Source organism: Nannobrachium achirus (assembly GCF_963921795.1).
Source record: "Nannobrachium achirus genome assembly, chromosome: 2".
NCBI lineage: Eukaryota > Metazoa > Chordata > Actinopteri > Myctophiformes > Myctophidae > Nannobrachium > Nannobrachium achirus.
Window position 1 is genome coordinate 77,550,556 of NC_137811.1, and position 25,262 is coordinate 77,575,817.

Here is a 25,262-nt window from a genome sequence, read left to right on the forward strand (position 1 = left end):
CCAGCGGTGCTATTTTCTGCCCAAAGAAAGCAACAAGTTTGCTCTTACTCGCCTGGAGTCGGCCTCTGACCTCCAGTGCATTGAATGTTTTCACTGACATTGCATTACAGTCTGCGCCTGTGTCCAGTTTAAAAGTCACAACTTTTGAATTTATTTTTAGGCTTTCCATCCATTTTCCTCCCTCAGTTTCAGATGACTCCATCACACCGATGTGCTTGTACTGTGACTCCATCACACCGATGTGCTTGTCATGCTCCTTACTGAGTGTGCCAATAAACATATCAGCGTTTTCCTCTTCACTTTGCTCTACTGCATGCATTCTCTTTCTATATGGCTGCTGATTCTGTGTCTGACTCTGTGATCTACACATCTTGGCAAAGTGATTTTTCTTGTGACATTTGTTACACTCTTGGCCAATTGCAGGACATTTATTTGGTCCATGTTTGAAACCACATCTGTTGCATTCAAAACCACTCTGTTCTGTACTTGATTTCACTCTAAAGTCTTTTTTTCTGACAGTTTTCACAGCATGCATTTCCACTTCTTCTGTCAGTGCTTTGACTTGAGTAGTAGTTATTTCACTTGCCCTGCAAATATCAATGGCCTTTTCTAGTGACAAATCTGATTCTCTTAGTCTGCCTACAGTTTACAGTTTACAGTTTAGGCATTTAGCAGACGCTTTTAATCCAAAGCGACTTACAATAAGCAGATAACATCACAATAATAAACAAGATAATATGTCAGTACATCATCAACAATATAACAAATGCAAATGGATATCTATCTAGAAAAAACACAATATAATCAAAGTTCTGAAAAAACCTAAAAAACAAAAACAAATGCTAACTAGCTTCATGTATTCATTGATTCTTTTTCTGTAGTGCTAAGGGTTTAGGTGGAGTCTGAAAAGGTGAGTCTTCAGTCCACGGCGAAAGCTAGCGAGTGAGTCCGTTGTTCTAAGTGCGACAGGGAGTTTATTCCACAACTTGGGGGCCAGGAGGGCAAACTGTCTCGGACGAGTGGATTTTTGCCCTGGAGTTTTGAGCGAGGGTTCTGTCAGCATCCCTGTGTTGGCTGATCTAAGTGACCGGGTGGGGGTGTAGGGGTTGATCAGCTTCTGGAGGTATGGAGGAGCCATACCTTTGGCTGCTTTGAAGGTCAGCATCAGTGTTTTGTATTCAGTGCGGGCCGCAACCGGGAGCCAGTGGAGGCTGCGGAGAAGGGGAGAGACATGTGAGAACTTAGGCTGGTTGAAGACCAGTCGTGCCGCGGCATTTTGGATCAGTTGGAGAGGTTTAAGTGCACATGCCGGGAGACCAGTGAGGAGAGAGTTACAATAGTCAAGCTTTGATATGACAGATGTCTGAATGAGGAGCTGGGCTGCCTCCTGGGTGAGGAAGGGTCTGATTTTACGGATGTTATAGAGTGTGAACCTACATGACCGGGTGACTGATGCAATGTGTGCCTTGAATGATAGCTGGCTGTCCAGGACCACACCAAGGTTTCTAGCAGTAGGAACTGAAGTCACAAATGCATTATCTATGGAAATAGTGAGATCTTGCATGGGGCAAGACTTAGCTGGGAAGAAGAGTAGCTCCGTCTTGTCCGGGTTCAGCTTAAGGTGGTGGGTTGACATCCACTGTGAGATGTCGGCCAGACATGCAGCAATGCGTTCTTCCACCTGGGTGGCAGAAGGGGGGAAGGACAAAAACAGTTGAGTGTCATCAGCATAGCAGTGATAGGATAGATTGTGAGCAGAGATAACAGCACCAAGGGATTTGGTGTACAGGGAGAAAAGCAGAGGGCCAAGTACGGATCCCTGGGGGACTCCCGTTTGGAGGGTTCGGGGGGATGAAAGCAAACCTTTCCATGAGACCTGATAGGTCCGGTCCGACAGGTAGGAGGAGAACCACTTTAGTGCCGTCCCGGTGATGCCTAGGTCAGCAAGGGTGTCCAGGAGCAGCTGGTGATTCACTGTGTCGAATGCCGCTGATAGATCCAGAAGAATCAGGACTGCAGAGTGGGAGGCAGCCTGGGCAACATGGAGTGCTTCCGTGACTGCTAGGAGTGCAGTTTCTGTAGAATGGGCTGGTTTAAAACCTGACTGGTTGGGATCCAGCAGGTTGTTCTGTGAGAGATGGAGAGAAAGCTGGTTAGAGACCACACGTTCAAGGGTTTTTGAAAGAAATGAGAGGAGGGATACCGGTCTGTAGTTCTTGACGTCCGAGGGGTCAAGAGTTGGTTTTTTGAGGAGTGGTGATACTCTGGCTGCCTTGAAGGCAGCTGGGACACAGCCTGAGGTTACAGAACTGTTGATGATGGCGGTTATGAAGGGGAGTAGGTCAGGTGCGATCGTCTGGAAGAGTGGAGAAGGGATTGGATCCAGGGCACAGGTGGTAGGTCTAGAGGAAGTCACTAGTTTTATGACGTCATCTGTAGAGAGAGGGGAGAAGGAGGACAGACATGTTAAGTTGGGGATACAATTCCGTGTGTTAGACACTGTATTCTGGGGGAGATGGGAGAATGAACTACTGATATCGTCAACCTTCTTTTCAAAGTAGGCGACAAAATCATCCGCTGAGAGGGATGAAGGAGGGGGGGGAGGGGGGGGTTTGAGGAGGGTTGAGAACGTGCTAAACAGTTTCCTAGGGTTTGAGGTACATGATTGAATCTTTGTGTGGTAGAATGATGATTTTGCAGTGGAAAGTGAGAGTGAGAAACCTGACAGGAGTGTGTGAAAATGAGATAGGTCCTCTGGTTGCTTCGTCTTGTGCCACTTCCTCTCTGCCGCCCTGAGAGGTGTTCGCTCAGATCTGAGAGTTTCAGATAGCCATGGGGGAGGTGGATTTGCACGTGCTGGCCTGGTCGAGAGAGGGCAGAGACGATCAAACGCTGAGGAGACAGAGGAGAGAAAGGAAGATGTTAGAGCGTCAGAAGGGAGAGTGGGAAGGACATCCGGGTTTGGGAGGGAGGAGAGAATGGAGGAGGAGAGAGTGGAGGGATCCAGGGTTTTCAGGTTGCGTCGTGTGGTGACGGTCAACGGGTGGGTAGGCACAGATCTGAGGGAAGAGAGGGAGAGAGAGAAGGTTATGAAGCAGTGATCAGAGCATTTGACAGGGGTAACAGTGAGGTTTGAGGAAGAGCATGCTCTGGTGAACACAAGGTCCAATACATTCCCTGCCTTGTGGGTGGGAGGGGAAGGGGACAGGGACAAGTCAAATGACGTCAGTAGGGATGTAACTGGAAGACACTTTTCTGCAGTTGGTAGGTTGAAATCACCCAGTAGAATCAGGGGAGTTCCGTCCTCCGGAAATGAGCTGATCAGAGAGTCCAGTTCTTCCAGAAAATCCCCAAGGGTCCCTGGGGGGCGGTAGAGCACAATGATGGTGAGAGGTACAGGTTGTATTATATAGATAGCATGATATTCAAATGTGGACAGAGAGAGGTGAGAGAGGTTTAACGCACGGATCTTCCATTTGGGAGATGTTAAAATGCCTGTGCCGCCCCCAGTACGATCTGTGGGACGTGGCGTGTGTGTAAATGTATGTGCTGCAGAGAGTGCAGCAGGAGTAGCTGTATTATTCGGTGTTATCCAGGTTTCTGTCAGTGCCTCTCACTTGATCATTAGTAATGCCACACGCAATTCGGTCACGTACCAGTGAATCGTGCAGATCTCCAAACTCGCAGTCCTTTGCCTTGTGCTTTAAATCCGTCACGTAGGAATCAATGGGCTCCGACTGCTTCTGTGCTCTAGTGAAGAAGATGTGCCGTATATACGTTAAGTTTTTCCTTGGCTCACAATAGTCCTTAAACTTCTTCTTCAGCACGGCTATTTTATCTTCTTCCTCGTCGGCGAAGACGAACGTATTGGATACTTTAATCGCCTCCTCTCCCGCGACGTGTAGAAAAGTAGCGCACTGCACTCTTTCGGATTTCTCATCGACTCCACTGGCGACACTGAAGAGTTCATAACGCTGAATCCAGCTTCTCCAGTTCTCTGCGAGGTTTCCTTGTAAACTCAAATTTGGCGGTGGCTGGAACTGTGCCATCTCGCTCTTCCTTCTCCCGTCTTAACTTCTGACACCATGTAGTATATTGACGAGGCTTGACAACGACTTTATAGTTCAGTGAGTTTACTTATTCCACAGCGTAGCATACAGCAGCATAGCATTCACATAGTAACAACTGATCTACTGAAAGTTGCACGACAGTACCGTTAAGTGTACTGTAGCTACGGGTGCCCAAGAGGCACAACACCTAATATGTGACAGTATCGCTTCTGTTTTCCTGCTACACCAAATCTCTTTGCCAAAAAAAGCACGCCTTGTGAGTTTGTATTTATGTTGCCAAACGTTCGCCTATTCTCACAGAATGTCCACTGCTGAAGAGCATGGTTTAGGAATAAAACACAAACAGTTAAAACATGGAGAGGTTTTTCTGCCAGACATCAACGCATTACAATTACAAAGGACCATCAAACTGTCGGTTGGAGGAACCCGAGAGGATCAAATAACACCCATGGAGCTTTAAGAATCACATTAAACCCATTCAGAACGGGTTGTGTATTATTATTTTATGCTTTAACTATTGAAAAATAGCAGATATACAAGCTCACAGCGTGACACAGAGTGCCGCGCTGTGAGCTTGTAGATCTGCTATTTTTGAAAAAGTCATGAAAATGTGTGCAAATCATTTTCAAAGCGAACGTTTGTAACTCAAATGTTGCTTCTGGGTGGTCCCTGGAACTAAATATTCTGAGATGGGGGTCCGTGGCCAAATAAATATCAGTTTGGGGGTCCTTCACATGAAAAGGTTTGAGAACCACTAGTAGTCTCTCAAGAACAGACTAACTGAGCTCCAGTTAAGTGAAAAGGACCTTTTCTTTGACGATGGCTGGCCAGATTGCTGACATAGAAACACAGGTTTTTCAAAAAAATCTTAGAAGGATTCAAAAGAGAATCGGGTCAAAATTCTAATTTTCACGATTTTTCAAATCGAGTTTTTCAAACCGAGTGCCGCGCTGCAAGCTTGTATATCTGCTATTTTTCAGTAGTTAAAGCACAAAATAATAATACACCATAAATAATGTGTACCCGTTCTGGATGGGTTAGGGTTAGGGTTAGGGTTAGGGTTAGGGTTAGGGTTAGGGTACACACCATAATGTGTACCCGTTCTGGATGGGTTAGGGTTAAGGTTAGGGTTAGGGTTAGGGTTAGGGTTAGGGTACACACCATAATGTGTACCCGTTCTGGATGGGTTAGGGTTAAGGTTAGGGTTAGGGTTAGGGTTAGGGTTAGGGTACACACCATAATGTGTACCCGTTCTGGATGGGTTAGGGTTAAGGTTAGGGTTAGGGTTAGGGTTAGGGTTAGGGTACACACCATAATGTGTACCCGTTCTGGATGGGTTAGGGTTAGGGTTAGGGTTAGGGTTAGGGTTAGGGTTAGGGTTAGGATACACACCATAATGTGTACCCGTTCTGGATGGGTTAGGGTTAGGGTTAGGGTTAGGGTTAGGGTTAGGGTACACACCATAATGTGTACCCGTTCTGGATGGGTTAGGGTTAGGGTTAGGGTTAGGGTTAGGGTTAGGGTACACACCATAATGTGTACCCGTTCTGGATGGGTTAGGGTTAGGGTTAGGGTTAGGGTTAGGGTTAGGGTTAGGGTTAGGATACACACCATAATGTGTACCCGTTCTGGATGGGTTAGGGTTAGGGTTAGGGTTAGGGTTAGGGTTAGGGTTAGGGTTAGGATACACACCATAATGTGTACCCGTTCTGGATGGGTTAGGGTTAGGGTTAGGGTTAGGGTTAGGGTTAGGGTACACACCATAATGTGTACCCGTTCTGGATGGGTTAGGGTTAGGGTTAGGGTTAGGGTTAGGGTTAGGGTTAGGGTTAGGATACACACCATAATGTGTACCCGTTCTGGATGGGTTAGGGTTAGGGTTAGGGTTAGGGTTAGGGTTAGGGTTAGGGTTAGGGTTAGGATACACACCATAATGTGTACCCGTTCTGGATGGGTTAGGGTTAGGGTTAGGGTTAGGGTTAGGGTTAGGGTTAGGGTTAGGGTACACACCATAATGTGTACCCGTTCTGGATGGGTTAGGGTTAGGGTTAGGGTTAGGGTTAGGGTTAGGGTTAGGGTTAGGGTTAGGGTGAGGGTTAGGGTTAGGGTTAGGGTTAGGGTACACACCATAATGTGTACCCGTTCTGGATGGGTTAGGGTTAGGGTTAGGGTTAGGGTTAGGGTTAGGGTTAGGGTTAGGGTTAGGGTTAGGGTGAGGGTTAGGGTTAGGGTTAGGGTTAGGGTACACACCATAATGTGTACCCGTTCTGGATGGGTTAGGGTTAGGGTTAGGGTTAGGGTTAGGGTTAGGGTTAGGGTACACACCATAATGTGTATCCGTTCTGGATGGGTTAAGAGTCTCTCTCTGGCTCTGGTTAAATGTTCTTTATTGCTGTGTAAGTGGAGAACTATGTTGTCAAAGCATCCACAGATAAAAGATCAATATTTTCTTTCACGCTGAATGCCTTTTTATCCTGTGTGTGCTGGTTGTGCCTGTGTGTGTGTGTGTGTGTGTGTGTGTGTGTGTGTGTGTGTGTGTGTGTGTGTGTGTGTGTGTGTGTGTGTGTGTGTGTGTGTGTGTGTGTGTGTGTGTACTGGAATTGCTATACTTGCGAGCGTCAAATGTCCCCACATGTAGAACATTTGAGAAGTAAAAGGAAAAAAATGTCTGTATATTGTTTTATAGTTGGGCTTAAAATTAGGGAAAGATTCAGGTTGTGGTTATCATTAAACATTTAGATGTTACGTTCAGGGGTTGAGTCTAGAGTTACGTCTGATTCATAGTTAGTTGCTGCAAAAACACATTTTCAAGAAAGTAAAAAATCCTTGTTTGTAGCATATTAGTCTTATTGTTGGTCCCAGTTCTCATTTGAAGGAATTCGTTGCTATTCTTAAGCAAGAAAAAACAATGCTTACACCACTGGCAGATTTATTTGCTTGATACGAGACAATTTAGGCTAGATTATCTTTTTCTTAATTAGGTCAGGGCATCTTTTGCAGTGTGGTACTGTGCGTGTGTGTGCGTGTGTGTGTGTGCGTGCGTGCGTGTGTGTGTGTGTGTGTGTGCCCGTGCATGCATGCGTGTGTGTGCGTGCGCACGTGCGCGCGTGCGTGCGTGCGTGCGTGTGTGTGTGCGTGCGTGTAGGGTCTGGCGAGCTGAACCACACAGCACCAGTCTATCAGGCTCTCTCTATGTTGTCAACAGTCGGAGAACGGCGATCAATAATATTCATTTCATCCTCGACACATCACAGAACATGAGCTGGTATTTTCTCTAAATGCTCTTACAACATTAATGCTCTCAGTCAGAAGGTCTAGATATTAGGGTTGCCATTGCCCTTTAAGGGTCCAGTTTTATCTGAATATTCAGTTGTTGTTTTTACCGTGCAGTTCATCATAATGTCTGTTTGAAACGGACAGTTCATCATAATGTCTGTTTGAAACGGACAGTTCATCATAATGTCTGTTTGAAACGGACAGTTCATCATAATGTCTGTTTGAAACGGACAGTTCATCATAATGTCTGTTTGAAACGGACAGTTCATCATAATGTCTGTTTGAAACCCACATTTCTAATACAACAACTTCACACCACCGGCCGGCCCTACTATAGCGACACAAACAAACACAACTGACTTCACACGCTGCTGCCGAGAGAAGAAAAACAGAAATAAATCTAACAGCAGCCAGAAGAAGAAGAAGAATAAGAAGCCTGTCCTCGGCCTCGCATCGGTGAGCAGGATGGTTTTCCCACCAAAAGCTCCTCCGCTGCGCTCCCTAATCCAATCAGAACGGGTACACATTATTGTGTATCATTATTTTATGCTTTAACTATTCAAAAACTGGTTAATCCATCCATCCATCCATCCATCCATCTTCAACCGCTTATCCGCAATCGGGTCGCGGGGGTAACAGTTCCAACTGAGACTTCCAGTTCTCCTTATCCTGCGCAACTTCCTCCACTCCCTCAGGGAGTATACCGAGGCGTTCCCAGGCCAGTGTGGAGATATAATCCTTCCATCTGGTCTTTGGTCTGCCACGGGGTCTCCTCCCAGTGGGGCGCGCATTGAGGACCTTCCTAGGAAGGCGCTCGGGGGGCATCCGTACGAGATGCCCCAACCACCTAAGCTGACTCCTTTCCAAGTGAAGGAGCAGCGGTTCTACTCCAAGTCTCTCTCGGGTGACTGAACTTCTCACCCTATCTCTAAGGGAGATACCAGCCACCCTTCTGAGAAAACTCTTTTCGGGCTCTTGTACCCGAGACCTTATACTTTCGGTCATGACCCACACTTCATGACCAGAGGTGAGAGTAGGAACGAAGATTGCTCGGTAGACAGAGAGCTTTGCCTTCCGGCTCAACTCTTTTTTTTTCTTCACCACAGTGCGATTTAGCGACTGCAAAACTGCTCCTGCTGCTCCGATTCTCCGGCTGATCTCCTTCTCCGTCTTCCCCTTTCTCTCTCTTGTGAACAAGACCCCGAGATACTTAAACTCCTTCACCTGGAGTCTCATTCCCTACTTGGACTGCACAATCCATCGGTTCCCTGCTGAGAACCATGTCCTCAGACTCAGAGATGCTGATCCTCATTCCGGCCGCAATTCTAGGCCTAAATGGGTTCTAATCCGATCCCGGGCCGCTACGCTACGGTCCCCGCCGTGTAACACGACACCGTGGAGCAGCGTGAGACAGCGATTCAGCCCCGCTCGTCCTGGCGGGGGGAACGCTAACGCTAACGCTTTTAGCAGCGCAGGATGAATGGACGCTCTGGTGTCACAAATCATCAGGAGAGAAGAGAGACCCTTTGAGTTGTATGCAAATCACCCCCCCCCCCCCCCCATCTGCATGTAAAGGCACCCAGGCTGAACCGGGGAAATGGGATGTTCACTATCAAAGTGTCACACATTAATAGAGGATGAAAGTGAGCGAGGAGAGGAGGGAGGGGGGGGAGAGGAGGGGAGGGGGAGAGGAGGGGGGGGAGGGGGGTGGAAGAAGGAGTCGATGCTTTTCACATCAAGGCAGTCTCAGATCGCCGTGTCGGGCGGAAAAATCTCGTATCTCCGTAATTATGTTTTTGGCCCTGTAAAATGAATGCTCTGTGTTGACTATACTTTAAAAAAAATAGTTTATTCCACTTAAAAAAAACAAAGAAAAAAAAAACATTTGGTCAGTTTACCATCTACTCAAAAACAACTGCCTTGTTTATGGTGACTCACTACCCTAATATGTGTGAGCTTTTTTCATTTATTTTTTATATTATTTTGGGGAAATGGAAAAAATGTAGCCTAATACAAGAAAAGAAAAAAGTTGATTAAAAAAAATAATAATAAAAAATAAAAAACAGACAGCTCACGTATTAGGAGGGTAGAATGAGTCACCAGAAAAATAGAACAGGTGTTTTTAATGAATCTATCATGGTTAAAATGGAGTATGAAGTTTGGGTTTGTATAGGAATGGCCCTTGATGGGGAGTGTCTGATAATATGAATATCAAATATCTAAATATTGAATCAAGCAAATACAAATCTGTTCAGGGTGTTCAGTTCACAAAAGACTGAGTAGACGATAAAATGACCAAAAGTTCTTTTGAAAGTGGAATATCCCTTTAATAGATATTGAACCAATACGTATTACGAGATTGTGACAAAATAATAACTAGGTCACACATGATCAATTTGGAAAACATGTTATTTTGTTGCTCCCTCCCCCTGTTTAAAAGCATGTTTTTTTTTTGTATTTATTCTTTGTTTTTGGGAGGGGGACATACAAGGTTTCTGTACTTGGACGGTGGAGACATAATCCTGGGGTTTGTCACAGCGATCCAACCGTCTCAGGAACACAAAACCTTCCGGGGACCACCTGCTCATGTGTGGAGGCTCCGGGGGGCTGGGGGGGCCGGGGGCGGGCTGGGGGGGGGATGCTTTCACACACAGCTGGCTGCCTTTTATTGTTGAAGGGCCCGCGGGGCGGTGGAGTCTAAAGCACCGAGCCACAAACTAACGATACATTTCACCTCAGCAGGAGTTCATTTGTCGCCCTGTCGGCGACCAGTCTGTATTTACCCTGACAGAGTTGAGCAACATCCAACGGCACTGGCACGCATGAGTGCGCACGCACACACACACACAAACACACACACGCACGCACGCACGCACGCACACACACACGTTTGTATTGCTATGCTCGCGAGGATATTTGAGGATGCCGTTGAAAATCGCCGACAACAGCAGAAAAACAGCTGGAAATAAATAGCCGATCTATAAACTCACAATGTGTCGCAGATTGGCTGTTTTCCGCTGCGCGGCGCCAGCGTGCCACTGAGTATGAATCAGGTTTAACACTCAATCAGGTTTAGCCCTGACCCCTTAAAGTAACCTCTAAATGTCTAATCACATGCACGCACGCACGCACACACACACACACACACACACACACACACACACACACACACACACACACACACACACACACACACCTGGGAGCTGCTGGGTACAGCCACTCTACCGTGGTTGGCTAACCACAGCTTACTGGTGTTAATCCTGTTAGCTGATTGGTTAGAACATGAGGAGCATCTTGGGTGGATTGCTACGGGGTGGAGTCTATACTCCACTGTGGTTGGTTGATTAGACATGGAAGGGTGGAGTCTATACTCCACTGTGGTTGGTTGATTAGAAATGGAAGGGTGGAGTCTATACTCCACTGTGGTTGGTTGATTAGAAATGGAAGGGTGGAGTCTATACTCCACTGTGGTTGGTTGATTAGAAATGGAAGGGTGGAGTCTATACTCCACTGTGGTTGGTTGATTAGAAATGGAAGGGTGGGGTCTATACTCCACTGTGGTTGGTTGATTAGAAATGGAAGGGTGGGGTCTATACTCGAAATCTCAAAGAGAACACCAGCACTCTCGGACAAGTCCATTTAAGGCACATTTATTTTAAGTTTAGTTGGTCATGGCAAGCTGCAGAGCAGCAAACAAACGGACGCGTTTCGGCGTGAAGCCTTCTTCAGCGTTGTATATTGTGGGGAAAGACAGTGTCACATTTTATAAGGTCCGTAGGAGCGACACCTTTCCTATGTCCGTGTAGCAACAAATCCCAACTCACTTAAGTCAAGTGCAAATTACAATAGAACTTACATATTATTAGTCTAAAGATATACATCACAATTCAATATACACAGTCAGTCAAAAGTTCAAAGAATCTCAACGACCACGTAGGCGTGGAAACAACGACCGGAAACAGTTTTAACCCGTACTTGCGCATGCACTAACTACATGGCTAACTACTTGCGCATGCGCTAACTGGGTTGAAACGGTTTCCGGTCGTTGTTTCCGGCCAAAGTGTAGTCCGTTTTGGACTACAGAAAAACGTAGGAGATCTTCCGCTCCCGGCCGGATCAAACGGCCCGTTTAGTAAACGAAGACCAGGCTTTCCCCCAGCGGAAAGCCTGGTGATGCGAGGTTAACTCCACTGTGGTTGGTTGATTAGACATGGAATGGTGGAGTCTATACTCCACTGTGGTTGGTTGATTAGACATGGAATGGTGGAGTCTATACTCCACTGTGGTTGGTTGATTAGACATGGAAGTGTGGAGTGGAACCTCTGACTTCAGTAAATAAATACTTAGCAGTCACATTTTTGTTGAAAACCCGGCATTGGGCATCGACTTTTCTTTTTTTGGCCACTTTAGCCATTGTTGATGGGTAAGGTAAGGCAGGTGGTCTTGACCTGTGACCAGTCTGACCACCTGCTTGTTATTGAGACAACATCCAATGATCACACACACGTGATGTACGCATTGCGTCCATACTGTATACGTGAATAAAAAAACTTCAAAATAAAAGGAACGCAGCTTTAGTCCATGCATGAGGTAAAATAAGAAAATGTGTTTATTTTGTAATTTGCAATTAACCCTACACAGGCCGGTCAGAGTGAACCAAAGGGCCACATACGGCCCCCGGGCCGCACATTGCCCATCGTCTGTGTAGATCTACGTGTGCACGTGTCTTGAAGTGCACACTAAACTAAACTAAAAAAAACAAAAAGATCTGTATCTTGTCTGCTGGTCTGTGGAGGAGTCTGGACTGCAACTGCTATTTGGGGATTAAAGGGATTAAAAAAAAAACATTTCACTTTCAAAAGAACTTTTAGTAATTTTATCGTCTAATCAGGCTTTTATGAACACCCTGAACAGTTTTTAATTAGCTTGATTCAATATTTAGATATTTGATGTAAATGTTACCAGGCCCTCCAGGCCCAGGGCCTCTCCCCACACACACGCAACACGTAGCTTCAAACTTCATTTTAACCATGATAGATTCATTAAATCACCCATTTTCCTGGTGACTCATATTACCCTCCTAATACGTGAGCAGGCCGTGTTTTTTTTATAACTTTTTTAATTTATTTTTAATAATTATTTTTTGTATTTCATTTTTTTCCATTTTCCCAAATTATTACACATAAATGAAGAAAGTTATGGAAAAAACACGGCCTGCTCACGTATTAGGAGGAAATAATGGGTGTTTTTAATGAGTCTATCATGGTTAAAATGGAGTTTGAAGTTACAATGGGTGTGTATGTGGAGAAAAGCCCATAAGCTGTTTCCCTGTTGAAAGTGGAATATCCTACCCCTTTAAGTAACATGGGTCCTGGTTTGGGTCTCCTGGATTGCAATCTGACCATATATTAGACCTCCTCTCAGTGCATCTGTACCTCCAAACAACCATCATTATGAAATAAAGCATTCAGATGACAGAGAACTGGACCTACAGTACACACAGGCTGTGGTAATTCCAGAGTCCACGTTCTGTTCTAGTCTCCTCTATTTCAAACACACCATCATATTAGATCTTATATATTGTAATTACCATGAAAGCCTTCTTCATATCTCTCCTTTTATTGCTGCTATTAATAACAAATCAAGTGCGCCCTAACAACTAGATGTGGAGGGGGCGAGACTTGAGACGGTAATTGTCGATGCAGCTGTGCTGTGCTGTGTGTGTGTGTGTGTGTGTGTGTGTGTGTGTGTGTGTGTGTGTGTGTGTGTGTGTGTGTGTGTGTGTGTGGCCGTCTTGGTCTCGTAGGCGACCAGCTTTATTACATCGGGGCCAAATCGATCTACGGTGGGACGAGTTAACTGTAATCTGCAGACAGAGAGATGGAGGGAGGGAGAGCAGTAGCGTCAGTTCAGAAAAAGCTAAGGTATGGCAACATGACTGGTGTCTTGCACGTGCGCGAAGACACCAGTCATGTTGCCATAACTTAGCAACAGGCACGATACATTTATTTTAAGGTTTCTTGGGCTGGATATGGCAGCCTGGAACGGTTGTTCAAGTGCAGCTAAACTTAGCATGTTAGTAAACGTGCCACAATTAACAATAATGCATTGCACCTGTGCAGCTGACCTGCAGAACCTGGGAATATACCATTCTGTCAAGATGGGGAGAATATAATTATAATACCTTGTTAAAGTGACCATTTTGTAAAATTTTGCATTTGTAGTTATTTTACTGTAATTTAACAACATAATAACCAGCACAGGTAGACAAAGAGACATTCATGGATTTATATTTAAAATTAAACTTTTATTTTCCCCTCTGCTGCATACCCCTGCCATACCCAATTGACGCCCCTGAGAGAGAGGAAGAGCAGAGGGAGAGGAGAGGAGAGAGAGAGAAGGAGAGGTGGAATCGATGCTGCTCAATTCAATCATTGTCTGAAAGTGGAGAAGGTAATTTATTGTAATCTTGCCGTGGTTATGGAAAGTGTGAGGACACTGGCCCCTTGAGGCCGTAAACGGGAACTACACCACATCGTTTATATGTTAATGCATGGTAGAGGATCTTGTTCAGCCTCCACTATGGTCTTCACTGTTCTCTCTGTAGCGTGTTTTCACTCAGAGTTGATAGTTTATATGGCTTACATATCATTGTTGTAGGGCAGAAACCTTGTTATCTGAATGTATTGTGAACTGCTGTGTAGAACAGTAGAAGACATGGCTCTACGCATAGCAGTCATATCGGAGAGAAATTGGGCCTGTTCCTTACTTCCTTCACAGGTCTTACACTAGTGTAGCACAATCAGTGGTTCTCAAACGTTTTAATGTCAAGGACCCCCTATAAATCTGAGAGTGCACAAACAGAACCAAAAGGACCCCCTATAAATCTGAGAGTGCACAAACAGAACCAAAAGGACCCCCTATAAATCTGAGAGTGCACAAACAGAACCAAAAGGACCCCCTATAAATCTGAGAGTGGACAAACAGAACCAAAAGCAAAGAAGAGGCCTGATTTCTTTCCAATATGGCAGAGCTGTGCGTATATAACCTGTCGTACAGTACACGCTAAAAGTGTGGAATACAACAATCTGCACGTAAGGTATCCGAGCCCTCCCTCTCGGCCGCCCTCAGACGAGCCGTCCGGTGGCGTCTCCACTCTCCAGTCATCTTCGTCCTCCATACGCCTGGCCGAGCTCGCCGGCGTCTTTCTGTAGTACGTCCACGTAGGAAGACGTGGGACGCCGTTACGATCGATGCCCGCGCGTCGCCTCCCAAAGCACAAGCTCGCTGGCCGGGAGCTCCCCGGTGTCTGCGGCAGTAGTGACTGGCGGCCGGTCTCCTTCTCCTGGCTGTGACATGTTCTCACTCATCCTTGGTCCCCCCCCACCCCCACCCCCACCCATACGGATGCTTGTTGGTTTGAGCTGGATTTGAACTAGTGGAGACAAGAATGTAACAGTTGATGCTGCACAAATCATTTATTAGGCGTAGGGCAGACGGACAGTGGGAGAGCCGCGAGGGAGGCCATAAACAGACAGTTGGGTGCAGGGGGGTCCGTCCTATGTTCCCAAGGGTCTATGTTCCCAAGGGTCTATGTTCCCCATTTTCACCTATAAAAAAGGTTCTATGTTCCCCTCTTACCAAATAAAGGCTCTATGTTCCCCAGGTTCTATGTTCCCCTCCTACTTCCACAAAGAAAAGGTTCTATGTTCCCCATTTACCTAAAAAAGGTTCTATGTTCCCCGCTCATACAAAAATGCAAGAAACAATTACAAATACTATATAGTGGGACAGGGGGGCACTAGGGAAATCTGGGCACCATATTTTTTGGATGACTGGGCATCCGCTGTTCCGACATGGTCGGCAGGTTAGTTACTTAGCGTCGGCAGGTTAGTTACTTAGCGTAAGGCAGGTTAGTTACTTAGCGTAAGGCAGGTTAGTTACTTAGCGTAAGGCAGGTTAGTTACTGAGGTAAGGTTTACTGAGGTTAGGTTTAGGGTTGGGGGTAGAGTTAGGGTTATAGTTTTAGTGTCGGAATACCGGACCGTCGGAACTCTGATGCGGACCCGCCCACCATTACCTGCATTTTTGGTTTGTGCCCACCATTTCCTGCATTTTTTGTGAGCGGGGAACATAGAACCTTTATTTGGTTTAGTGGGGAACATAGAACCTTTTTTTGAGGAGTGGGGTGGGGAACATAGAACCTGGGGAACATAGAACCTTTTTGGGGGGGAAGTGGGGAACATAGACCCTTGGGAACATAGGTACGGCCCCGGTGCAGGGATAGGATGGGATGGTAATCGGTATTATCGTTGATTGTGATAAAAAGCACTCACAATAATCGCATCATTTACCATATACATTTATAGTGAAATTATCCTCATCATGCACTGGGATCAATTCATCTTTTATTTGCCGAGCTGCATAATTATCCGGTACCATATTTAAACCTCTATAATTGGTAAAACAGACCTGGAAATCGTTTCACTCTCTACCAAATCTCTTTGCCAAAATATAGCCGATCTACAAGCTCACAACACGTTACTCGCAATACCACAGGATAATGGATGTTAGTTAGGTATATTTTGATTATCGCGCTAATATCGTACATCACGATTTCTTTGGTCACAATAATCGTGACGCGAGATTTTCATATCGTCCCATGCATAGTTCAGGGAGAGGCCGGCGGTAGGAGAGCTGAGATTACACCAACAAACGTCTGGGAGAGACAACTGAATGTTTTATTGAAAATCACAGAGAAATAGCTTTAAATTGATTACACACACACACACACACACACACACACACACACACACACACACACACACACACACACACAGTCAGACAGTAGCTGCGTGGAATTTTGTATCATATTGTGGAGTATTAGCGAAAATAGCGTTCTCTCAGTAAACTGGTCCATGTCCTGCTAGTCTCGCGTGGCCAGACTGTTGACTCTGTGATTTACAAATGATCCTGTCATCCAGTCTGGGGCAACGGAAGTCTTATGATGAGTAGGATGTGACGCACCAACCGCTCCCTTGGTGCAGTAGCAATAACAAGTCCTACTGGAAGCGTTATGTCTTCTTTCAATATTATATATTATTCTGGTGTTGTTGGTGTTACTTCCATGATGTTTTCAAATGTTTTCTTAAACTATACACGCATAACAAGAATATATCCCGCTCGAATTACTTTGTCTGTGCTAGTGTGTTTCTGTTATGTTTCCAGTGGGACTACAGTTCATTAGAATGACTGTCTGTGCTAGTGTGTTTCTGTTATGTTTCCAATGGGACTACAGTTCAGTGCAGCAGCGGCTACTTCCGATACTCGCCGTTCGGGAGCTGTAGTTCCAGACTCTATATAGCATTCAGAGATTGTGGAATAGTTGTCTGACTACGCGAGACTAATGTCCTGCTAACAGCTGATTGGACGGGAGGGAGAGAGAGCGAGGGTCCGGCTAGGTGGGCTCATCCTGCAGCGTAACAGTGTGTCGAGGGTCCTGACAATCATCGTCATCGTCATCATCCTTATCTTCCTCATCGTCATCTTCATCGTCAGGCACGAGAGTTGCGCTCCTCTTCCTCGTTCTCCAGCTGGTGGGCGGGCCTGTAGCGGGCCACGCCCCTCCCATCAACCATCTGGAGGGAGGGGTTTCGGCAGGTGTTGTCCATGCTGCCCAATGAGGTGTACCTGCCGGGGTGACGGACAGCGCTCAGGACCAATCAGAGAGGCAGGGCTATAATGACTTTGTATGTTCATGTTATATTGACAAGAATATGAGGGAAAATAATATTGAACCCGTTTTAAAAGGACATAGAGTGTGTCTTACCCTTTGTCATACAGCACACAGTAGGGGACGTAGAGCGTCCTGAGGAAAGCCCAGATGTCGTGATACGACCAGTCCTGTGGACACAGAACACAGTGGACAATGAGACAGAGAGAGAGTGTGTGTGTGTGTGTGTGTGTGTGTGTGTGTGTGTGTGTGTGTGTGTGTGTGTGTGTGTGTGTGGGTACAGTGTATAAACAGGTGCCAATATTGAATATTCTGAGCTGAATATGATACTGACACCAGAGTGAAACTGCTTAAATATGGATTTACTGTCTGTGCTCCCAGACAGGATACTGTTAACTCTCTAGTTTGAGGACACAAAAAAATCGAAAAGGTTCAAAATATTCAAAAGAAAGAAAGAAAGAAAGAAAGAAAGAAAGAGTGTGTGGTAGAAAGAGGTGTCAGTAGGTGTCAGTTCTCCATGTGTCCGTCTGGTTTAGAGATCACAGATTGATGAATGCAGAGCGCGGAGCAGCGTTCCAGAACAACGCTCTCTCTGCTCATCACACTGTGACCATGATGGATGGAGAGGAAAGAAAAACACCTGAAACTCTGAAAGAGCTGGTCTACAACAGCAGTCTTCAATGTGTTTCTGACCAAGGACCCCTTAGCTGAGAGAAAGATGAAGCAGGGACCCCCACTTTTATATAACATTGTGTTGCAGATAAAAACCTTTTCATAGGTGTCATACAGTAGATATCTTCATAGACAGTGCATGTGTATTTTCAGACATTTCACCACTTAAGACTGTCCATACTTAGTAAACTTTTCAGGTCGAGAGATTCGACGTTTGACCCAATCTAGTGTTGAGAGCTTGTAGATCGTCTAATTTCACTATTTCTTAATTATTAAGAATCTTAGCTTTTTTTGTGAATGTTTTTTAATGTTTTTAAATAATAATAAAAGACTAAATGTAGGAGACCAGATAATTAAGTGACACAGTGTTTGTGAAAGCAGCTGTGCACCAGAGGGTGGAGGTGGTTCATAGGAGAGGAGCTCCTTTTCAATACAAGCTGGACTCAAATGTTATGGAGGGACTGGTGGAGAAGAGATCCAGTAGAACTAGAAGACATTCTATGTTTGGTTGCGGAAAATAGACGATTTACAAGCTCACAAAATCAAGTGTGAAATCAGCCATTAATTTACAACAGCATCAAGGCCCGCTGAAACACATTTTTGTCGACCAAATCTACCAAACTGTAGATTTAGTCGACAAAAATATTATGATATTTAAGGTCTTTGCACACTGCTGCGTTTTTCGGAACGCGTGAATAAAAAAAACTACCTCACGTTATGCCAATCACGTTTGCACACTGCCGCCCGTTTTGTATTTATTTTTCGGACCAGGGTTGATTTTTTCAGATTTTTGCAACTGTCACCACTGGGTCCTTTGCTCTCTCTCTCCTCTCTCTCTCCTTGGCCTGAAAAATGCTTTCGAGGATTTCGGATTTCGAAAAAGATTTAGACTAAAACTAGGCAACATTTCAGGTGACTAAAATATGACACTAAAACTACAAATCAAAATTTTCTATCAAAATTAACACTGGTGTGTGTGTGTGTGTGTGTGTGTGCGTGCGTGCGTGCGTGCGTGCGTGCGTGTGTGTGTGTGTGTCTAACCAGTAGAGGGTTGACTCTCATGTACGGGGGCCAGCCGGGGTCCGTAGGGCACATGTGTGTGAGTGTGTGTGAGTAGGGGTCCGTCCTCCGCGTGCCCATCAGCACGGCGCGCAGCTCCGGCCTCCTCTCCTGCACCTCCTGGAGAGCCTGGCGGATGCTGCCCTCCACTGAGATCAGCTCCAGGTCGTACCTGTGGTTGGGACACACGGGACACCTTTACTTATCCCTTAACCTCGCCTCATCAGGTTGCCTGGTGTTCGTTCACAACTGGCTCTTTGGTTTCCACCTAAAAGCGCGGAAACCACTAGAAGAAGTGGCGTCGCTTTGATTTGGTTCCCCCCGTTTGTTTCCCCAATCCCTATTAAAATGCTGGAGTAGCCTAGTGTAGTCTTGCCAGTTGCTATGAGTTGGACTAAAAGATTCATATACCAAACGAATTTTCCAAAAGTAAAACTACTCTGCATCAAGGAGTTTATTAGGTAGGCCCTAAAAGTATGTCCTTGAGTGCAGGGGAATTATTTTAGGTTAAAACTGAATCCGGTTTGATAGTTCCGGCCAAAGTGTAGTCCGTCTAGGACTACAACATGACGTAGACCGGATCAAACACCGAAAAGTGAAGGGACCATAGGCTAGACTAATATACCTTAGAGGAGTTTTGTGGAAATAGAAAAAAGTTCCCCCTCTTCTGTGTTGCCTAGAACTGGAGGATTGATTTTGGGGTTTGTATTGTAAAATACAATGTGTGATGTCATCAAGTTGTACTTTACAATACAAACCCCCAAATCAATCCTCCAGTTCTAGGCAACACAGAAGGGGGGGGGGACATTTTTTTCTATTTCCACACAACTCCTCTAAGGTATATTAATGATATAGTTCAATATATAATAAAATGGGTGGTCTTCCCCTTTAAACGACTTATTTGCGAGTCGGCGCGTCGAGGGCAAAAATCCACGTGTGGAAGGATTTTATGATTATTTCTTTGGCCATTTTTTTGCTACGCAGTTGAGAGATAAGAGAGCAACATGTGCTGCTAGGGACGGGACGATATGAAGATTTCATATCACGATTATTGTGACAAAAGAAATCGCGATTTACGATATTATCACGATAATCAAAATCCATTATCCTGGGGCGGAACATTTGCCAAAAAATAGCCGATCTACAAGCTCACAACGCGTCACAACGCGTCACAACACGTCACAACGTGACGCGTTGTTGTGAGCTTGTAGATCGGCTATTTTTTGGCAAAGACATTTGATAGATTGAAAAAAAAAAATGCATCAAGTACGTATATTATAGTACCTTTTACCAATTCTAGAGGGTTTAAATGGTACCGGATATGCAGCAAATAAAAGGTGAATTGATCCCAGTGCATGACGGAGGACGATATCACGATAAATTAATTCTCCACGATACGATTATCGTGAGTGTTTTTTACCACGATAAACGATAATATCGCGTAGCGTCCCATCCCTATGTGCTGCTTGTCACAAAACAAGGCTTACAGAAGCCTTTCCTCTGGACAACAACACTATGGAATCAGGCTGTCAGTGATCCTTTCTGCTGTGTATCACAACGTGGAGGTTTGGTCTGCATCTCTCGCTCTCTCTCTCTCCCCCCGCCCTCCGCTCTCTGACCGTGTCCACACACGTGTCTCGCATTAATGTGATCTGACATCAACGTTGACGACGAGTAATACACATACTTTGTGTTGCGTTTTATTGTCAATCTTGACAAAATCATCGCACACGACGGCGACGCTGCCATTAACAAGCGAGCTTTAGTTTCAAGCATGCACAAGGCAGGAGGTAAACACATCCAGTCGGCGCGCACCGTTATGACGCGCACACCCGATCAGACCAGCAGTGTTTCTCAACCAGTAGTCCGTGGACCTGACTAGCGCATGCATGCATGCATGCACATGCACATGCACATGCACATGCACAAACACAGACATGCACTTGTCTCCGACACAGACACACACACCGGAGACTGTGAAATTGATTTTAGAAAAACGACTTTTAGTAAAAACGTTCTCTCCATAAATGGTTGCCAATATTGGAACCAGATCCCTGCCTCAATTAGAGAGATCCCCACATTCGGTGCTTTTAAAGGGCAGTTGAAGCAATGGTTAAAACGATCACAAACATGTAACCACCTATAAGAACTATTTAATGCCGGTACGAATTACTCTGCCAGGCTAGTTTCTCCTATATGGTTTTTAGCTTACTTCTAGCACTAAGCACTTTGTCGCATTAGGCACTCTGTTGCGCCAAGCACCTTGTTCTTGTTGTGTTTTGTTCGCCCTGTACTGTTCTGTTCTTGTTACTGTTAGTCTTGTTTTGTTTCTTGTTTTATGTGAGGACAACGGATGAAATTTAGCTCTAAGCTAACTCCGGCTGGTTTACACTGAGATTTTTGTATGTTTGTATTTATTATGCAACATGTCAATGTCAATGTGTCCATTAACTGGTACTGTCCTGTCCAAATAAATAAATAAAGTAAAATAAATAAAGTAAAGTTCCTCTCACATTTGGAAAACATTAACTTTTAACCGATTAAAAACACTTTTAAAAATAAAATAGATTTTTCAACTTTTTAGTCACGATGAGCATGAGTCGAAAATCGAGTAAATATTTCACATCCCTAGTTGGCATCCCTCGTTTGTGTTCACGTGCGTGCGTGTGTGTGTGTGTGTGTGTGTGTGTGTGTGTGCGTGCGTGCGTGTGTGTGTGCGTGTGTCACCTCTTGATGGTGTCCTGCAGAAAGCGCTCCATCTCTGGAAAGGGAGAGACGACCCGAATGTAGAGAGCTTTCACCTTATCTTTAATATCTGGACACTTCCTGAAAGAGAGAGAGAGAGAGAGAGAGAGAGAGAGAGAGAGAGAGAGAGAGAGAGAGAGACACACACACACACACACACACACACACACACACACACACACACACACAGAGAAGGAAAGATGGATTGATTAAAGGAGGCAGCAGCTACACTGATCTGATAAGTGTATCAACAAGACATGATCTATGACATCCATGGTCAACTGGCGGCCCGGGGGCCACATGCGGCCCCCACCTTCACTTAATGCGGCCTGCAGGTTAATACCGGAATACTGACATATTATTGATTTCAGCTGCTACAATTACAAACATGACCTGCTTTAATTCCATCAGTCTATATTAGTAGCTTAATGACTAGTATTAAAATGTATTTTTTATGTCCAATGTATTTGTATTTGGGGACTGCCCCATCGGTCGAACTCCTGTTGGGTCGAACAGCATAGGCAGGTTAGATAATCACCCGCGTCACGGTTACTGAGGTTAGGTTTAGGGTTAGAGTTAGGCATAGGGTTAGAGTTAGGCATAGTTTTACTGAGGTTAGGTTTAGGGTTAGGGTTAGAGTTTGGTGGTCGATCCAAAGGGTGTTTGACCTAATGACATGTTACCTTTGTATTTAGGTTCATAAAGTTAACATGACTATATAACTAAATGCGTTTCAAATTAAATAAAAATGTTACATTTCAGCATTCCAATTAAAAAAATAACAAAAAGTATTTCAGGATTCCAATTCAAAAGAAGCAAAAATAGCCGATCTACAAGCTCAAAACGCATCGCAGCATGATGCGTTTTGAGCTTGTAGATCTGCTATTTTTGCTTCTTTAGTATGAGATACTAGAATGACAAAGTAGGACGTAGCAATATGCAATGTGGCCCTCTGGAGTGAAGGTGGAAATATAGTGGCCCTCTGGAGTAAAGGTGGAAATATAGTGGCCCTCTGGAGTGAAGGTGGAAATATAGTCGTCCTCTGGAGTGAAGGTGGAAATATAGTGACCCTCTGGAGTGAAGGTGGAAATATAGTGGCCCTCTGGAGTGAAGGTGGAAATATAGTGGCCCTCTGGAGTGAAGGTGGAAATATAGTGGCCCTCTGGAGTGAAGGTGGAAATATAGTGGCCCTCTGGAGTGAAGGTGGAAATATAGTGGCCCTCTGGAGTGAAGGTGGAAATATAGTGGCCCTCTGGAGTGAAGGTGGAAATATAGTGGCCCTCTGGAGTGAAGGTGGAAATATAGTGACCCTCTGGAGTGAAGGTGGAAATATAGTGGCCCTCTGGAGTGAAGGTGGAAATATAGTGGCCCTCTGGAGTGAAGGTGGAAATATAGTGGTCCTCTGGAGTGAAGGTGGAAATATAGTGGTCCTCTGGAGTGAAGGTGGAAATATAGTGGTCCTCTGGAGTGAAGGCGGAAATATAGTGGTCCTCTGGAGTGAGTGTGTAAATATAGTGGCCCTCTGGAGTGAAGGTGGAAATATAGTGGTCCTCTGGAGTGAAGGTGGAAATATAGTGGCCCTCTGGAGTGAAGGTGGAAATATAGTGGTCCTCTGGAGTGAAGGTGGAAATATAGTGGCCCTCTGGAGTGAAGGTGGAAATATAGTGGCCCTCTGGAGTGAAGGTGGAAATATAGTGGTCCTCTGGAGTGAAGGTGGAAATATAGTGGCCCTCTGGAGTGAAGGTGGAAATATAGTGGTCCTCTGGAGTGAAGGTGGAAATATAGTGGCCCTCTGGAGTGAAGGTGGAAATATAGTGGTCCTCTGGAGTGAAGGTGGAAATATAGTGGCCCTATGGAGTGAAGGTGGAAATATAGTGGTCCTCTGGAGTGAAGGTGGAAATATAGTGGCCCTCTGGAGTGAAAGTGGAAATATAGTGGTCCTCTGGAGTGAAGGTGGAAATATAGTGGCCCTCTGGAGTGAAGGTGGAAATATAGTGGTCCTCTGGAGTGAAGGTGGAAATATAGTGGCCCTCTGGAGTGAAGGTGGAAATATAGTGGTCCTCTGGAGTGAAGGTGGAAATATAGTGGCCCTATGGAGTGAAGGTGGAAATATAGTGGCCCTCTGGAGTGAAGGTGGAAATATAGTGGCCCTCTGGAGTGAAGGTGGAAATATAGTGGCCCTCTGGAGTGAAGGTGGAAATATAGTGGCCCTCTGGAGTGAAGGTGGAAATATAGTGGCCCTCTGGAGTGAAGGTGGAAATATAGTGGCCCTCTGGAGTGAAGGTGGAAATATAGTGGCCCTCTGGAGTGAAGGTGGAAATATAGTGGCCCTCTGGAGTGAAGGTGGAAATATAGTGGCCCTCTGGAGTGAAGGTGGAAATATAGTGGCCCTCTGGAGTGAAGGTGGAAATATAGTGGCCCTATGGAGTGAAGGTGGAAATATAGTGGCCCTCTGGAGTGAAGGTGGAAATATAGTGGCCCTCTGGAGTGAAGGTGGAAATATAGTGGCCCTCTGGAGTGAAGGTGGAAATATAGTGGCCCTCTGGAGTGAAGGTGGAAATATAGTGGCCCTCTGGAGTGAAGGTGGAAATATAGTGGCCCTCTGGAGTGAAGGTGGAAATATAGTGGCCCTCTGGAGTGAAGGTGGAAATATAGTGGCCCTCTGGAGTGAAGGTGGAAATATAGTGGCCCTCTGGAGTGAAGGTGGAAATATAGTGGCCCTCTGGAGTGAAGGTGGAAATATAGTGGTCCTCTGGAGTGAAGGTGTAAATATAGTGGCCCTCTGGAGTGAAGGTGGAAATATAGTGGCCCTCTGGAGTGAAGGTGTAAATATAGTGGCCCTCTGGAGTGAAGGTGGAAATATAGTGGCCCTCTGGAGTGAAGGTGAAATATAGTGGCCCTCTGGAGTGAAGGTGGAAATATAGTGGCCCTCTGGAGTGAAGGTGGAAATATAGTGGCCCTCTGGAGTGAAGGTGGAAATATAGTGGCCCTCTGGAGTGAAGGTGGAAATATAGTGGCCCTCTGGAGTGAAGGTGAAAATATAGTGGCCCTCTGGAGTGAAGGTGGAAATATAGTGGCCCTCTGGAGTGAAGGTGGAAATATAGTGGCCCTCTGGAGTGAAGGTGAAAATATAGTGGCCCTCTGGAGTGAAGGTGGAAATATAGTGGCCCTCTGGAGTGAAGGTGGAAATATAGTGGCCCTCTGGTACAGTCTTACTGTTTCATAGCAGCAGCGTAGTAGAGGTACAGTCTTACTGTTTCATAGCAGCAGCGTAGTAGAGGTGCAGTCTTACCGTTTCAGAGCAGCGTAGTAGAGGTGCAGCAGAGCGGTGCAGTCCTTCCCTCCGTTGAACCCCACACACACCTCCTGGTAGGAGTAACGCTCCAGCGCCTCCTCTATCGTCTTCAGAGCCGAGGACACCTTGTCCCCGAGCGGACAACCTGTGGAGACACAGGAGATCATGAACAACTAAAACCCAGTGGAGACACCAGACTTTTACTTGTCTTTAAAGCCCTCAATGGCCTGGCACCCTCCTATCTGGATGACTGTCTGAATAGATATGTTCCTGGTCGTGCCCTCAGGTCCGCTACTGCTGACTAGGGCTGTCTTCGACACAGGATTTATGAAGTCGATTCGAGTCGCGGGGGTTAATCCGACGCGTCGACGAATCGTTTTATAGTCTACTTTGTGTAAAAAAAAAAAAGAAA

The 25,262-nt window shown here is 45.5% G+C and overlaps 2 protein-coding genes across 3 annotated transcripts in view; both read right to left on the reverse strand.

Moving 5' to 3' along the window:
• Positions 1-1,616: 1,616 nt before the first annotated feature.
• LOC308300649 (uncharacterized protein) lies at positions 1,617-4,049 on the reverse strand (the record flags this gene model as incomplete). Its single annotated transcript, XM_080744521.1, has 3 exons — positions 1,617-1,681; positions 1,864-3,516; positions 3,800-4,049. 3 exons carry the CDS (start codon positions 4,047-4,049, stop codon positions 1,617-1,619), a joined length of 1,968 nt encoding a protein of 655 aa, XP_080600647.1.
• Positions 4,050-16,110: 12,061 nt separating this feature from the next.
• Positions 16,111-25,262, reverse strand: part of flad1 (flavin adenine dinucleotide synthetase 1) — a 34,428-nt gene continuing 25,276 nt past the window's right edge. The window contains exons 6-11 of one of the 2 annotated variants that reach the window (XR_013962973.1): positions 24,848-24,995; positions 21,538-21,636; positions 18,793-18,982; positions 17,176-17,249; positions 16,584-17,036; positions 16,111-16,450 (exon numbers count right to left, since the gene is read on the reverse strand). Coding sequence is in view for 1 of the 2 variants with exons in the window: in XM_080747525.1 (XP_080603651.1) it covers positions 16,901-17,036; positions 17,176-17,249; positions 18,793-18,982; positions 21,538-21,636; positions 24,848-24,995 (647 nt within the window). In the remaining variant the exon portion in view is untranslated. Of the gene's footprint in view, positions 17,037-17,175; positions 17,250-18,792; positions 18,983-21,537; positions 21,637-24,847; positions 24,996-25,262 lie in introns of both variants that reach the window. The other variant, XM_080747525.1, reaches the window with a different exon arrangement.